Source organism: Mycteria americana, chromosome 3 (assembly GCF_035582795.1).
Source record: "Mycteria americana isolate JAX WOST 10 ecotype Jacksonville Zoo and Gardens chromosome 3, USCA_MyAme_1.0, whole genome shotgun sequence".
Lineage (NCBI taxonomy): Eukaryota > Metazoa > Chordata > Aves > Ciconiiformes > Ciconiidae > Mycteria > Mycteria americana.
In genome coordinates this window covers 69693273-69711114 of record NC_134367.1, presented here as the reverse complement: position 1 = coordinate 69711114, position 17842 = coordinate 69693273, and the positions used below count along the sequence as shown (strand labels likewise).

At 41.5% G+C, this 17842-nt stretch overlaps 1 protein-coding gene across 7 annotated transcripts in view; it reads left to right on the top strand.

Annotated features, from left to right (window-relative positions):
* ARID1B (AT-rich interaction domain 1B) overlaps nucleotides 1-17842 on the top strand; it is a 336420-nt gene that overhangs the window by 261466 nt on the left and 57112 nt on the right. For all 7 annotated transcript variants that reach the window (XM_075498937.1, XM_075498939.1, XM_075498938.1 and 4 more), the window contains 2 exons: nucleotides 5132-5311; nucleotides 11702-12029. In XM_075498937.1, coding sequence (XP_075355052.1) covers nucleotides 5132-5311; nucleotides 11702-12029 — 508 coding nt within the window. The remainder of the gene's footprint in view (nucleotides 1-5131; nucleotides 5312-11701; nucleotides 12030-17842) is intronic.

The following is a 17842-nucleotide window of genomic DNA, read 5'->3' as shown; positions in this document are numbered from 1 at the left end:
GTGCCAGTAGACAGTTGCTGTCCATCAGCTGATATGCAATAACTTGTTACTTTGCAGTCACTTCCTTTGTGTTTGAGCTCCTGCTTTCCTGGAAAGGTTTTTTCATATTCAAGCCAAGACTTTAAAATATCAAAAGAATCCATTTCAGATTTTACAGCGATACCCAGCACATTCAGTGGGTGTTTTTCATAGTTAGTGCTAAGGAGATAGTATTCCACAAACATGGTTTTGTATTGGTCAGTGTACAAATGTAATTAAGACAACCTTAGTGCATAATTTCATGAAGCTTTAGTAATTTACTGTTGTTTATCTGGTTTGTGTATACATATGCATGAGGGAAAAACAAGATTTTAAATGTTTTTACAAAGGCATTATAAATGGTATTAGCAATATGATGTATGTTACCAGATGGTAGTACTGTATAGGACAACAGAAGCTTCATTTTTGTCTTTTCCTGTATCAAAGGAGCAGAAACGCTTCTATCATAAGCATTACCTGTTTTATATTTTGCTAAAAAGAAAGAAGAAAAATATGCTGCTACCTGACCATTTTTAAACCTTCTATGTATGTTCTATTTGAACATGCAAACATACTTTATTATAGTCGTGGTGTGCTAATTGTTAATAGTATGCTACTGTTTCATTTAGAACTAAAAAAATGCAAAGATGACTCTACAACTTTAAATTGGGTTTTAATAAAGACAACCATTCTATAGATACGTAAATGTAGTATTAAAAAAAAACTAAAAAGGAAGAGAATACTTCTGGCAGGCTCACTTTATTCAGCTACTCCTGAAATAGCTTAGTTTGCCAAAATCCACTCAAGTGTTTTTTCAGTAAGTAATCTCCTGTTGTGATGGCAAGTAAAGCATCATCTGTACCTCTTTTATCACTAATATTAAGGGAAGGGAGTAGATTTGTTCACTGATGAGCATGTTGCCATTGCAATTTTTAAAGTCTTAACTCATAGCTGTTTCCTAGCAGTTTATTTAAAAGACAAAAACCCCTACCTTGTTGTCACAGAGGTTGACATGTCAGATGCAGACTGGCTGTTTAATCACTCCGCTGCCTTTACTCCAGTGCAGCTCTAATGTAATCCTACCTCCCTTCTTTACAAAAGCAAACTTTATCTTAGATCTAATTTTCTGGAAAGAAAATTTATTTCTTTTTGTATCAGTTATAAAATGAAGTTGAACACTAGGGAAAACGTGTGTAAATAAGGAAAAATGAATGTATGCCAGCTGCTCCCTTTCATTTCTGATAAGATTTCTAGAATTGATGTTGTTTTCTCTTTATGATGCAAGAATGTTAACGTCTTGGCCAGGAACCCCTTTTCTCTCTAAGACATCTGAGCTTTCTGCAAATACTTGAAACACTTCAAACTCATGCACTGATCTCTGAACATTCACTGGGCTCTTACGGACGGACGTAGATGAGGATGGACTCCTCTTTGTTGTAATGGAATCCAGATCACAGTAAGGACCTGATCTTACCTTCTTCTCCACATTGCATCTGTAGCTGAAATGACAACTCTGCTCTCTGGAAGGAAGTTGGAGCATGTCCTATTCTAAAGCCATGCTTCAACATACCATACAGTGATACAAGATAATATGGCACAGATATTCTTCCTGAATTTCAGGCTTCCTTTTCCTTAATTCTTTACCTGTCCATGCTCAAGAGAAGATAGGAAAGCCAACCTCATTTGAGAGGGATCTCACACCCTCTGGGATGATGAAACTCATGCCTCATGTCAAAAGCTGTTAAGGAGTCTGTTCCGTTCTTGTGTTAATCGACTTCTGTGTAAACTAAGGCCAGAGCATGAGTTTGAATAGTATCACACAGTTATCTCTGCTGTTGAATTCCTGGCATGCCCCGCGGCATGGTTTTGGCCGATGCCTGTGAGCACTCCCTGAGCCGCAGCCCAGGGCATGGATGAGGCAGCACAAGGGACTGCTCACAAGAGTCATACGGATAAGACTACCAAGATTGAGTGGGAAGGTTTAGCTGGATGGACACGAGCGTGCCACACCACTCTCCAGGCCAGGGAATAGTCCTGGCGTATTTTATTTATGACTGTACACATAGCCACGCAGTCCACTCCACAGCATCAGAAACGGATTAGGAGAAGTTTCCTGAAGAAGAGGTCATTTGAGTGGAAACATTTATTATTTCACTTATTACTCTAGTCCCTTCAGAAGCCCTTCTGACAACAACAGAGCTGGCTAAAACTGATGTTCTCCATGTTCTCCATTAGACATTAGTCCATGTTCTCCATTAGATTCAACAACCAGCAGTTCCTCTGCATCACTACTGGAAATCACTACAACCCATACAAACAATAGCTTTCCAATGTGTCATCCATCCTTGTGCTGTTAAGAAAAGTACTGCCTGTGATAATAACTGGGCTGAAAAACCTTTATCACTAGAACAATGTTTAGAAAGTTCTCTCATATAGATTAAAAGGCCCACGGTGAACAGAAAACCCTCGCTTCTGTACTAGATACAGGAGTAACTTTACTATCTTTATAATAAAAAACTTAGTGTGACCAGTACAAAATTTTTCATTTAAATGGATCCCACGAGTGTGATATATATGGTGTATGTGTGTCGGGAATGCAAGCATTTATTTCATACAGACATACAATTGTATTAGGTTTCTAAATTAGTTACAGCACTGTCGGCAGAAGACATAGGCTTTGTAATAAGATTTGTGCGCAGGGTGGGACTATTTTAAAAATTGAGGGGTCTGTTTCAAAATAAAGCTAAATGGTCATACAAGCTTTCCTTTGCAGAAGTGGTCATACAAGCTTTCCTTTGCAGAAGTATGGAGTTTTCCAACCAGTACAGTTTTCCAAGCCGCGATTTTGTCCTTGGTTATTTGCCGTGCCGCATGCCAGTGCGTGTGGTCCAGCTTCCTCCAGAGCGGGTGCCAGGCTCTGACTTTGCAGTTCAGGTGTGATCAAATCCCTTGTCTTGGGGCTTGCACAAAGATCAGGAAAACTCTGTGCATATTCTGCCAAACCTTGCAGTTACAGTTTTAGCACATTGTGGGTTGAGCTGTTCATAGCACAAAATAACTGGGCACAAGGGGGTGCAAGATCATCTCAGCTCCTGGTTTTTCTCCTTACGATCTGCGGCATTGAGCTTGTTGTTTCTCTGACAGGGTTTTAGTGGATGGATAAGTAAGCTATATAGCAAAGGTTCGTGGAGGGCTCAGAAACAGTTTACATGTGTTTGGACTCAAAGCCTGATCTCTGGTAAAGTACACACCACCTTTCATTTCTACAACACGATACTGTCCCCTTTAGTACAGTGCTTTGTCACCAGTGTACAAACAGGGAGGCCGACCTGCAGGAAGGTGGGAAGATCATTCACCCAGTGTCACCTACCGTGTCAGTAACAGCAGCACTAGGGTGAGAAATGTACTCTTTCGGGTTCAGGATGTGCTTGTTGGGGCTGTGGTCCCCACAGAGAGACCCCTGAGCCGCCTGGTTGTAGGAGCTGTAGCACCTCTATATTTTCAGTTACAAGTTTGATCATGTGTCCGTATGTGGCTCAGAAAAAATTGCTTCTCTTCGTTAATCAGGCATTGAGCGTTTGGTTTGTGTGATGTTTGATGCTAACTGCTGGGGGAGGACACCCCAGCCCTTTGGGAGAGTCATCCTTCTGCCACCTCTGCCTCCTCCTGTCACCCGCTTCGGTCTGTCTTCACAACTTGTCTTTGCCCCTCTCTCTCCTTTTGTCTTTTTCTGATCTTCCCTTCTGCAGCTTCCAGTTGTCCACTTACTGCCTGGGGGGGTTCGCTCTTACCTTTCTTCTATTCCCTCCCTAACGTAAGGAAAGGCGTAATTAATGCTGCCAGGCGAGGTGTCTCTTGGCTTTCAACTTGACACCTCCCCACGTGCACACCACTAAAATTAACGGAGGGGAGAGGAAATGGGCACCTTTCATAAGTAATGCTTCATCTCTCTGCGGCCTCAAAGCGCGGGTGCCTGAACTAGTTGCAGGATGGACCGAAATGCAGACTTGCTCATGCACGTTCACCTACCAGCGCGCCGTGTCTCCCGCCTCGTGGGGCGCGGGTGAGCCGCCAGCGGCCTCGTGGGGCACCGGTGGCAGCAGAGCAGAGGCTGTCCTTCGCTACACGTGTGTTTTGCCTCAGAGGAACGGGAAGATGAAATTCAATATGCAAGCAGAAGAGAAAAGAAAGCAAATTTCCTCTGGAAATCAGACCTCGCTGACTCCTCAGCACATCCTCTTCAAGACTGAAAGCGGCACTAAAAGCTTTCAGGGTAAAATGTTAGAAAACGAGCATCCCTGCATAGACATTTCATGGACAGGACTGCAGGATTTTTCCCAGTTCATGAAAACTTAAAAAACCCCGCCAGAAAACCCTCCTCTTCTCCCATTTAGTATACTTAGTTCTGTTCCTTTATATGAAGCTTCTAGATTTTATAGCATTTCACTAGGTCTCTTGTTGCAGCTTTTGAACCTTAAATTAAATTGGGATTCATTAATACATTTACGAAAGGGGAAAAGGAGAGAATGCAGTACAGGTGTGCTGGGGACAGACCAGAAGAAGGACCTAGAGCACAAATACACACCAAAACGACTTTTTTTTCTGGCTGGTATGACTAGTCTTCACATAAAGGGAAATTTTAGATCCTGAGAGTTTGTGGGCAATACGAGTATTTACAGTGAATTTCTATATGCTGAAGTTATGTATTTTGGTAGCAATATATAATTCGGGAAGTTATGATACTCCCACCATAAGTCATCAGGCAAATTCCCTACTACTTATTAGGTAATGCAGATAATTGCCTTTGATTTTTTTTTTCCTAAAGATTGTTTTAATTTTAAAATCAGCAGCTGTTTGTAACTAAGCAGGACTGCCCCATCTTTCTTTTAGAAGTAAAAGTTTTTGAGCCTCGTATACAGGTTTCGATGGTTGAGACAGCTTTGCTGACTTGGAGATGCATTTGTTTCTGTTCGTATGAACAATAGCAGTTTTCTGGGTATCTTTAGTCTGAAAATAACTAAAGAGGGTTCGTTTTTTTTCATGTCAAAGATTTCTTAAATAAAGAACAGTTACCTGAATATTAATTTTTGCTTTGGCACTTTTTTCCCTTCAGGTTTTATGGCAGGCATACAGAGGAACCCCCAAATGTCACAGTATGGACCTCAGCAAACTGGACCTTCCATGTCACCACACCCCTCACCTGGAGGCCAGGTGCATCCTGGAATCGGTAGCTTTCAGCAGAGTAATTCAAGTGGTACTTATGGGCCTCAGATGAGCCAGTATGGACCACAAGGTAAAATGCTTGCTGGTAATACGTATGATAATTTTTATATATATATTTGTACTATATATATATATATATATGAAATGTATGTATGTAGGTAGGTGATTTCTTAAAAATAAAAAAAAAACCCTACAAAAAGCACACACACACAACACCCTCCCCCAAAAAAATTAAACAAACAAAACTGTCATTCAGAGGTGGAGCTGCAGCTTGTGGAAGAAGCTTCTTCTGTTATTAGCACCTTTCCCTGTATAAAAATAGTGACCTTAAACTGGGCAAGGAAATGATGAATCTGTTGCATTGCCAGGGCCATTGTTTAGGAGCCCAAGCATGTCATCTCTGTGACGAGGCTGTGTTTGACCAAGCGTGGAATAAGGGTCACAACACCGATCCCAAAATAGGACTTCTTTTCTTAGATGGAATCCCAAGGCCAATCTGAAATGGTGTGTTGACTGTGAGGGTTAAAGTCTTCTAATGAGCATAATAATACAGTGGCTACTGTGGGAATATAATATTGAGCTCTAATGCATACGGTTTGTGAATCTTAACTAACCCTTTAGACTGAGAGAGACAGTTCCTTTTATTTTGCTTGTTTGACAGAATGGTTGGAGGACTAAAACAAAAATAGAATACACAATTTCTGCCCCTGGACATTCAATGCGTGCAACCTTGAACTTGTCTATTGTTTTGCCTTTAATGGATAACCTTTATAAAGTATGCATCTGTTTAGGGATTTAATGAACTTGAAGTCAAGCCACAGAATATATAAGGGGCAGTATTTTCTTTAGAGGTACATAAAGAAGCTTTTCTATTTCAGCACTTCCTACTATTGCTTTCTTACTTAAAATCCTCAAAAAGGACTGGAGCCAGCAATGGGAAATTCTGTAAGGGCTCGGTGGCTTGCCCATGCTAGCAAGGATGGTTATTTTAGTCTCCGGAGTTTCTGAGAACTAGTTCTGATGTTTGTTTGCAGGGAGCCTTGCTGCCCTGCGCAATGTTCCTTTCTGTTTCATCTCTGGGTCGCGTTTGTCATAGTGTTCTAAGCACAGGGCTACAAGCCAAGATTTCCTAGTTTCTAATTTTGGCTCTGCCTTTTGCACCATCTTTCAACTTAGGCGAGTAGATTCATTTCTCTGCTTCACTTTCCTTAACTGTAAAATGGGGCTAGTAATGCCTTATAGCCACGTGTGAAGATTAATTACCTAACTCCAGTTGACTGGTGCTTTCCTTTTATTTGGAAAGCATTTTGTGGCCATAAAATGCTGTCCAAGTGCTTATTTTTATCTGCACAGTGAGCAACTAGCTTAACTGGTAAAAATCCAGTGGATTTATGATGTGCTATCCTGACTTCCAGCTGTACTGCTGAGATTCCGAACCATGGGAATAGTGGGTGTCAAGTGCAGTAAAACATTAGCCATCCACACTGATTGAATGGAAAGGTTTTTGTACTAAATCAATGCATTTAAGTAACACGCCGAATACTACTTTCTTTTTTGCTTGAGTTCAGCAGTTCTTTTCCTCCCTCTGTAGATGAAAGTGCCTATGTAATGATTTTATGGGTCGCGGTCAGGAAGAAACGGCTATTAAAAAGTGAACTTGAGGGGCAGGAAGAAAATGAGCATCATTGTCATTAACAGGCCATTTCAGAAGGGTCTGGTGAATAGTGTGATGGATGAAAAGCGTGTTCTTCTGCCAGTTCTTGGAGAGTACCGGTGATCCCGTGCACTGGTCATCATAAAATTAGGGCCCTGCAGACTTTCAGCTCTACAGGTAACAAATAGAGCAGAAGAATACTACGTTTTAACCAGGCTAATGTGACCATTAATAAAATCCAGGGATGAAGATGGTGATATTTCAAAGTCATGTATTTACCTGGATTTAAGTTTTTTATAGCATTTTTCATTTTTAATGAAAGTAATCTGTAATTGCATCTCTTAACATACCCTCTTACAAAGCACAATTATATGCCAGCAATGATGAATATATAATAATGTTACCCTATTTGCTTTTTATTGCCAAAATAACAAATATATTAAAAATTACCTGGGTTGCAACCGAGTTCTTAAATTATTAAACTAAAATAATTCTCAAGGATTTTATTTGCTTTCCGTGTTTTGTCCACATAGGCCTTCCTCCAGAATATTGTTAAGCATAGGCTGAGTTCAACAGGACTACTTGTATTTTTATATATGTGTCAAAGCATTCTGTGACATTAAGCTTTTAGTTTGAATGCTAGATTTCACTATGTGCTGTCCTGAAAACTGTTGCTCAAGGCTACTGTCCTTTCTCTGCAGTGGAATTGCTCACCATAGTAAGGACTACACCAGTAAGTTTAGGTTGGACGAATTAGCCCCCAGTTCATGAGAGCAGAATGATCCATTTCATGCATATGGTTGATTTATTTGGTTTTCATGTGTTTACATGACACTTAGATCTATAAGAAGAGTAGAAAGTGTTTTCCCAGGAAACAACTGCACTGGGGACCTAGTCCAATCCTGTGAAACCATTTCCTCCAAAAATAAAAAATGGCTTTGGCTCCACACTTCTGTATGTCTGTGATACAACACAGGAGCATGCAGTACAGAACATTAGTTTTAATTTTCTGTTAAATCCCAGCATTTTCCTGTCCCCAAGAATAAAATAAAGCAGAGCGAGAATGGAAGTTGTTACTGAAAGAAAGTCTCTTTGGTTTGTATTTGGACACCGTCTAGCTCGGGGGCTAATGAAGCTCTGGTCTATGACCCGAGCATCAAACTGCTGCCACAGCAAAATGTCCCCTAAATGTGCTCTGGAGAGCAGTCGAATGCTGTAGTCAGTTGGGTCTCTTAAGACTGGGGCAGAGAAAAACTTCCTGTGGATCAGTAAAACGTGTCAGAAATGCATCCCGTCTCCCTAACTCTTCCTACTCAATTCAGCAGTAAAACTGTTCTGTTCGGGTATAAGAAAGAGAGAAGTGACTACTGAATATGTTTGAACCACAACCCCAGAACTTCACAGTAAGTTAAACCCCCTTTTGTTCATGGTAAAGTAATATGAATTGGGTATTTGTGCTTTGTAACCTTTAATGTTGGACTCGTTTCACAAAAGCACTTTGCTATCTAGCTCCCACTGATTTTAATCCTAGATTTTAATTAAAGTAGTAGCATCTTAAGGATGAGATACCCTAAGTATCTCGAGAGGCTGGACCTCAGAATCCAGACCCACATATGCAACAGCCTGTGGAGTTAAGACTTAAATATCAGCTGTACCTACTGAAGTTCCCTAGGTAAAATAGTTTCAGAGGAATTCAGAACAATACATTTAAATAATCTGTACAAGAAAAACTTCATGGTTAAGTGCACATGTAAACAATTCTAAAATTATTTTAAGATACTATTTTTAATACTGTGAATCTGACCTATGTCTCTAAAGCAGAGAGCAAAGCTAACAGGTAGTTCTCAAATTTCCCTCTTCTCAGCTTGCCTAGAAATGGCAAGATAGCAGAGCACTTTGTACAGCAAACCTGGACAAAGTGGACCAGAGTTTCAGCAGTAACTATGAACATCTGTCTTTGGCAGGTTGTTAAGTAGGCTTTTTTATATTTTATCTTCATTACACGTTTTTTTCCTTCCTGATTCCAGTTACTGCTTTGGTTTTTCTTGTGCATTTGAGTTGTCGTCTCTCTGGGTACAATTCTACTCTGCCGAGGGGGAGTTGGAATCAAAAATCCCTCGGATATGGAGGGGAGGAGTTGTTCAGTAGTGTTGTACAGCTGCTGTTGCCAGGCTTGTACCCACTTGAAAAGTGTGGGCTCTTGGACTTGGCTGCCTGACATGTCCAGCTGATGTGGGCTGGCCTAGCATCTGCTGCATTCATTGTGTTTAATGCTGCATCCATCTGTTTTCTGTCAAAGCCACTGCCAACAAATTACTAATCTATTAGAGAAACATGGAAATAAGATTGCACTCCTCATTCCTGGCAATTCCTCTTGTATTTTGTTTGGCTTTTATTTTGCCTTTTTTTTTTTGTGGTCTGGGAAAGGTATAAGAATAGCTAGTACTTGAGGTATTGAGGAAATGCTTAGGGGGGGGAAAAAAACATGGAAAAAACATTGAAACTTGTTTTCCTTACTGAAAAGATACCACTTCCCTGTGCTCTTGGACGTGTATCCCTGGAGATGAATGATTAGGAGTTATTTTAACTGAGCCATATATTTCTGTGGAGAAGATTCCACTGTTTTTTCTGTGTTGTGCTTACACTGGAGAAGCCAAAACACAAAAGAAGAGATTTTTTGTCCCAATTCAAAATAGCATCAAAACAGCAATAGTATTTAGCATTGCTGTTTGCTCCTCCAAGCGTGCTGCTGAACCATACTTCGTAGACCCTAACTGACGAAACAAATTGGCTTTATGTAAATTGGACTGACAGTAGCTCCCAGTGATTATGGATATCAGGTCTGCTAGTGTAGGGAGGGAATTTGCTTCACTTTGGGAAGCAGTGATACTAATAGCATGTACATAAAATATGTTAACTGGCTGTGCGTAATCTTTGAGCGTACATATACTCCATCTTGCTGCATTATGTTTTTCTTGCACAAAGCAACTGGAAAACCAAAGCAACATCCGAGTTGTGTGTTATACCTTTAACACTAAGCAGAGCAGTATGAAACTAGTGAACCCTTCAGTTTTGTGTCACGTATGTTGGATCAGAAGTGTGGCTTGAGCAGGTCTCAGCAACCAGAACTCTGGCTAGGGGCGATGGCTCGCTGGACAGAAAATAGTCAGCTGCCAGCAGCTGAGCCTAGAGGACAGGCTCAGCTGCCTGTCCCGAAGTGACAGGGCAGTCTGAAGTCAGCATAAAGCTGAATCTGGAGCCTTTCATCTCTGTTGAAACACATATTGGGGATCCTTCTGTGAAGACCCGCAAGCAGAAACTTGGTTTCTAAAACAGAAGAGAATTGTTGCTCCATTTCCTTGGGAAGCGTAGGTCTCGCGCGTTCTTGCTGAGGAGAACTTGTAGCAGACTGAGTCAGTTACCGCGTGGGGAGGAGGGGAGGATTAGCCAAAGCACAGCAGCAGGAGTGTATGAATTAATTATGTGTGCATTCAAATGATGGATGAATATATTTATCTTCAATGTAAACAGGAGTTGCATGCCACCGGTAGCTGAGGCCTGAGGAGAGACGTGGCTGATCTCCACGTTCAGAGGAAGAGTCCAAGGGCTGCTGCCTTTGAACGAGCGTGGGAATATCTGAGAGTAGTCAGGAAACTCTGCTCTGCGGCATCCCACAGGGAGGGAACAGGTCGTGTTTCCACAAATCTGGATGAGATGGAAATAAAGACAAGTCAAAACTGATGACTGAAGTAGTGTAATGCGATCTGTTTCCTAAAATACTTTTCTATCATATCTTTACCTTTTTTTTCTCTTTCTCATGCTGCTTGAGTTTGTTTCTGTAATACTGAATGCTGTACACTTGCTTTTTCTTGAGCTTTCAACATGATAGGAAAATCGGCACTCAAATGAGTTAAGCTGCTGCAAGCGGAGCAGTTTGCTCCAGTGATAACATAGATTGGGGTCAGCCAGGTTTTCATGCCATCCTTCATAAGGCACCTGTTTATACTAGCATCTTTGTACTGTTGCTGATCACTCTTGTAATACTAGTTTTCCCAGAGGCGGTGCGCTGTAAGCTACCACCCCTTCTGCTAGCATAGCCAAACTTTGAACTTACCAGGAAGGCAGGGTAGGGCAGGAGGGAGCGGGAATGTTCCTTGGGGCCCAGCTGCCGTCCTCACCGGTCCGTTCCAAAGCATCTCTGACACAAATGGGCAGAACAGTTAGGAGCAAGAAGCCAGTGAGAATAGCCTGTTGGTGAAATTGCAGAAAGATGAAGGAGGAGAACATGAAATTACAAAAATAAGATTCTCCCTTGAGCTTACGTAATGGGTTTCTTACATGCCACATATTTCTTTACTGCATAAGGTGGTTTTGTACTGTGTGTTGTGTTGTAAACCCTCTGGAAGCTGTGCTTTTCTGTGTTTGCTGTTATCCCATGGCATATTAGGCAGAAAATGTTTGAGGGTACATGAATATCAGGTTCATAGGATCGTTCAGGTTGGAAGAGTGCTCAGGAGTTGTTCTTGGCTGACCTTGTATTCAAATTGGGATCAGATATAAGATCAGAGCAGGTTACTCGTGGCTTTATCCAACTGGGTCTGCACAAGGAGGGAGTCTGCACAACCTCCTTGGGCAGCTTGTTTCACTGCTCGTCTGTCCTCACGGTGAAAAAGTTGTTCTGACTTTGAGGCCAGCGTGGTAAACTGTAGTTCACATGTGTCAGTTCTGCAGCTGCTAACTTCCTAAACAGAAATATTTGCTCAAAAGTTTAATGTTTTTCTCTGTGCTTTTTATCATTTCGTTCAGGAAACTACTCCAGACCACCGACATACAGCGGCGTGCCCAACACAAGTTACAGTGGCCCAGGACCTGGCATGGGTATAAATGCCAACAGTCAGATGCATGGACAGGGGCCAAGCCAGCCTTGTGGTACCATGCCCCTGGGACGGATGCCATCAGCTGGGATGCAGAGCAGACCATTTCCTGGAAACATGAGCAGTATGACCCCCAATTCTCCTGGCATGTCTCAGCAGGGAGGCCCCGGGATGGGCCCACCCATGCCAACTGTGAACCGTAAGGCACAGGAGGCGGCTGCTGCAGTGATGCAGGCTGCTGCAAACTCCGCTCAGAGCAGGTATGCGTCCAGGTGAAAAGAGTTTAAATCAGTAGGAATGTTTTTCTTGTCATTTCTGAAGTAATGGCACTGTATAGGTGTATGCATATGCATTTATACACGTTCTATCTGCGACCTTATCTCTGGGAGGAGATGGCATGTGGGAAGAATACTTTCCTTAAATGTAAGGGGAAAGCATGCTATTGTGTGTTTGAATTATCCTCTTGAAAAGTAGCTGTGCCAATGGAGGTGACAGCCATTTCCAGTTTGGTTCTTGGGACTGTAGGCTTTAGGAAAACCCACAGGGTTGCAGTGACGTTAGGAGTCAAAAACAAGCTGTCTGCAACTTAAAATTGATTAGCTGGATATATATTTTTTTATCTCCGGTAGAGAGAGGGCCAGCATGTCCTTGACAGCTTGCCTCTGCCAGAGAGTAAGGAAGCTTATGGAGCTCCCCATCAACTCTTGCGTTCACTGCTCACGTTGTGAGCAGCAGCGCTGATGGCAGTTCTCTTCTATGGGATGTTCTTGTTCCTAGGCAGGCATGCAGAGGGGGAGAGGAGGGCAGGCTGAGGGGAGCAGCTGGAGGGGAAAGGCAGAAGGAGGCATAAAAGTAATCTGTAGTTATCTGGAGTTGATAACTGCCACTTATGCATCCGTAAGAGAGAACCTGCAAACAGGATTGCAGAGGTTGGAGCCATCATCTGTCTTCTTGTCTCCCCTTCAGGCAGCATGACTGCATGTTGCCTTTTGTGCGTGGATTTTGGCAAAGGCACTTTTCTGTCCGTGGATATTCTTAAGATGCCTGAATACTTGCAATGAAATCATATTTTCTGGGAAATTTTTCAGATGAAGTAATTTCCACATTTCCCTGGACTCAAATAACTCCTGGTGTATTTGTTATCTTTTTCTGTTACAAGAAGTTCCATTACATTTGAGAATGACACAAAGCTGGTTGCACTGTTCTGGTGAGCATATTTATATGTGTGTGTGTGTATTAAGCATCTTGCATTTATTTATGCATATGCGTACACAGATGTACATATACGAATACAGGTATTTATCATTCAAGACCAGTGTTTGTGGACACTAGAGTTCCTCTAATTCCAAGACGCAATGTAAAACTTGAAATAGGAAGCTAATGTGTTCCTGTATCTGTTGCTTGCTTGTTTTGCAAGTTTGGAAGGCAGGTGGTTTCTAGTGATAAGCAATAGCAAACTTTTAAAACAGTAACAGTAAATTTAGTGTACTGCATGTTCTTGTTCAGTAAAATAGAACCACGATCCCTTAAAATAGACCATACTCCAGCAGATATCTGTGAACCAGCATTCTCTTGCTTGTGTTGGTTGTTTTAACAGACCTGTCTAGTAGGATTTACAAAAGTCTGCTTCTGTCTGTCTGGTTTAGGCTATAAGCTGATAGGTCAGGCACGAAGGAATAAATGGGCCATCACTGCAGCTGCAGGAGCACTTTCTTTATAATCATGTAATGAAGGGAAAAGCTCATGTTTGTTGGTCTTTACAGCAAGAAAAGACTTTGTGCTAAGCGGAAAGTATTTGGTTGTGATTCAACTTACTCTTTGGGCGGAGTGTGTGGTGTTTGATCAAAAACTAGGTTAAATGATTACCACTCTTATCTCACACCTTCCTGCTAAGTCAGTTTTGTAAAACTGCTTTTGGTTTCTAGCTTTGCCTGGGCAAAACTGCACCATTTCAGAGCCTTTCCATCACATACTGCCCATTCCAGTGATCCAGCACCTGTGGAAGGGCTGAGCAGTCATCGAATCTCTATTGCAAATACTGGCAAAAGGGCTATTTATTAACTGCAAATTGAGCGAAGCCTGTCACATCTCTCTGATGCCAGGGGGTTGCAAGCACACTGTTTTCCTCTTTGATCTCAAGTCAACTGTAGGGGAGAAAACATAATGGCTTTTGGCTATTCCTGCAAGTCCTCCATACTTGCATATGGAAGGAATGTACTTGACAGTGATTCGTATTTGTGATACAGAGCAAATCCAAAGAGGCTGTTCTTTTGTTCTGCTTTAGGCCACCATACATTAGGTCGCCTGCTTATCCCAGCCAGTCTGGGGCTGGCGGACGCCCCATGTTTTCTTCACAGCACCCCAACTATGGCAACACTCAGGCTCCCTTGATGCACCAGCCTGACCAGTACGGGTAGGTAGCAATGTAAACTGGACTTGCTGTGGGACCTTGGCAAATTTTTTTTAATGTTTATGAACATGTCATCTGGCTGCTGAAGGAATATAAAAATCGTGTGAAAGATACACAAATACTTGCATTGTAGAGGGGATTTTAGTTTTTTGTTTTCTTTTTACTAATGCCACTGTGACAGTACAATGAAAATCTGCATGTCACTCGCTCACACACCTGCATGGCTTTTGGCATGGCTCCATTTCCTTGTGCCTGAGAGGGAAATGAAGAACCTCATCACTGAGAAGGAATGAGATCCCTCCTCCCCTGACCCAGGCATCGTCTTTCTCCCCTCATTGTTGGTGTTCTTGTCAAACAGCGGTGCTGTACAACCCTGTTTTCTTGACTTGGTGGTGGTATTGTCATTGCTGCCTGGGCAGTGAGCTGCAACCCCCAAAGTATGATCCCTTTCTGAGAGGTGGTGCACTTCAGGAGTGATGACAGGGTTTCTTAATGGGATTTTCAGGAAAGTTTTATTACACTGTAATTGAGCGCACATGTGTTTGAAAAATTTCAGTTAGTCGGTAGAACAATTTTTAGGAGCCTAAGTATATAGTGCAAAACATTTGCATGAAATGCAGCTACTGTTTTCTCACCAGAGTCCTTCACACTGTGATTGTGTAACCATATCATAAATTACAGCACTGGCAGAAAGTATCTTATACTGGCTCCCAGCCTGTTGCTCCCTCACAACTAAGTCCAGCTTCACCTGAGATTCAAGTTTCATGGACATCCCTGCCATCATGTTATTTCAGTTATTACCTCCATAGGAAATCTGTAATACCCAAATTACTGCTGCCTTCATGGTTATTAACAAGTTTTAATTACCAGTTTTCTGTAGCTGCTTTTGTTTGGTTTTTTTTTTCCTTAATAACATCATTCATATATGTGCATATGAAAAAGTACAAAGCAAAACAAAAAAATAGGACACAAGTCTACTGGTTCTGCTGTTCAAAAAGCAAAAATTAGTGAAATGGGAGAGCACTCACACCATACTATTTTGTCTAACTGGGAGGACATCCACTGTTATATGCGAAAGTGCGCTAATAGCGTCTGGCCTTTTTCTTTGAATGTCTTGAGTTTGTAAGATTCAGCTGTGGGGTTGAAAAACTGTTGGATTTTTATTACTATAAAGCACACCCCTCTATGTAGAATTAAGAAGAAAATGAAATGGTTGTGTCACAGTCGTGGTTACACAGCAGTATTTCTGTACAAGTTGGTTGCGATCCCCTTCAAGGTCAACTTGTTGAATCAGTAGCCAAGTATCAATAGGGGAGGGAAATTTATCTTCAGCTGTTAATCCACAGATTTATCCTTTACCAGCTCAGGAGTCTCATTTAGACATAGAAAGCTGGTTTGCCTCTGCCTTGCCAATCCACACTAAGCAGCTGTATAAAATGAATTTAAATGGTGTGCATCAGAATAAAATCACTTCCACTGGGGCAGAAAATCAATGTTCGTTAACCAGGACTGAATGATCAAGATCTGAGTGTCAGCCAGTTACACCTAGGTATCATCCTCAGCGCAGACCACCACCCTTTTAATTAGAGAAGATAAAATCATATAAATAAAAGTGGTGGCTGTGGAAGATACTAGGTTTACACCATTTGAATTAGTGTTTGACCTCACCTTGAGGCCTGCTCTATGTTAAGCTTAGATTAATTTCTACAGCTACATAATACCTTCCCTGTAACCTAAAATCTTACGATGTGCTAGTCTGTCTTGTGCATGCAGGCCAGTGTTTCCCAAATGATATCTAGCATGTCAGGCTAAAGAAAAGAAAGGTGTTTTTAAGACCTCTTCATTGAACCGGCAGTATCTGTGGTTTCACGCTACCCAAGATGTTTAAGCTTGGTCTGGGTAACTGTTTACAGCATGCAATGCTAAATAACTCCCTAATACCCTGTATAGTAATTAACCTTATTTTCAGGAAGACTGTGAAGGAATTGCAAAACAGTGTTTTCCTTTTTATATCTGTCTTGGTCTCAGCACACTCATTGACTGGTAAGGACTGTATGTTGAAGACCTAATATATCCACTGAACTCCAAGGAAAGAGTTTTCATAACTTAGGGTGGCGTTGGCCAAGACCCCAAGGGCTGGTTCTGCTGCTGGAGGTTAGGATCCAGTGGAGGCCTCTGAGGACCAGGTGGCTCCAAAAAATAAAGTCTTTTATTACACTGTAATTCTTACAACAATACATGTATTTGTGGTGATGGATAAGTATTTATGGGTGTACAGTCCTGCAACACAGTAAGCCTTCAGTAAAAGCAAACAATTTTAAGCAAATTAGATAGCATTTTCCCTGTTGATGTGAAAGGCAGCAAATCTAGCCAGTATCTTCTACTACCAGCCAATTTTGAGTTCCTCAGTTTGTAGAGGCCCAACTTGAAACTTTTCAGGACTATGTGTTCACTGTCTGAGCTTTTTTTTCCTACAGGAAGTGCCCAGTACACACTTTTGAAAATTTATTCTTAGGTTGACACCTGAAGTCAACAGATGTTTTTGGAGCTAGATGCTTGTCATCATCATTTTCAGCATCTCTCGTGCTAGCAGTGAGTGTCATTCTGAGCATGTCGTCTTAGCAGTTGAAAGCGTGACTGTAGTATATGGAAAGGTAAAAACATAGTTGTGAAATAGCTGGCTTACATACTGTTAGCAGCGCGGCCTTAGGAAGATGTAATTCAGTACTAGCTGGCTGTAAAATACACGTCCAGCTGGATGCTAAAATGAGCCTCTTGCTGGTGCAACTACAGTTATCAATACCTGAACTAATTACTGTAAAATGAGTTTTGATGTGCCTACATGAGGAGCAATCCTATCTTTGAAGGCAGCATCTTTGACCTCAGTGTACTGTACCTTAATATGATTCTCAGGATTGCATGTCGCAATTTTGTAAATTAAAGCAATTCTTTTTATAGATTGAATGAATTTAGAATTCAGTGTCATTGATTTTAGAGGAGACGATTTAGACATAGTAGTTTATTAAACTGAGGAATTGGGATCCAGCTTAGCTATTTGCAACCTCTGGCCATTTTAAATCCTGGTCATTGGGTTGCTCAATTGAGGTGGATATTTACATTAGCGTCTGCTGCTCCCTGTGCCACCTGAGAAATGGTGTTCAGTCTCTATAGTAATGTGTGGTGTTGCATTGCTTTGACATACTTTCAGGCACTCCAGAATGCGGTTCTGGTTCTAAACTGCTTAGCAGGTCATTAGATACTACAGCCTCCTTATGGTGAGGTCAGAAGAATTTAGGTAAGTTTTTATTCAGTCCTAAAACTGATCTATAAAAGCTGCACTGATATTAGAGAATTTCTGTTGTACAGAGAAACAGTTACAATTAGTGTAAATGAGTTCAAAATGTGCATTCTGTATGTCTTCTTTTTAGTCTGTGTGTGTGTATACATGCACACGCTGCATACAGGCAGACTAACCTTCCATCAGCATTTCTCTCCTGCTATGTATGTATAATTCATATTCCATGTCGCTGGTGCCAGCAAAGCACTTTTTCCATATTATTTTCTCCAACAGCAGGGTAATGCAGCACTGCTGATGGACTAGAAGGTACTGGTGAGGAAATATAGTAATGGACATGGTGCATTAAAATGTCAAAAGGAAAAAGA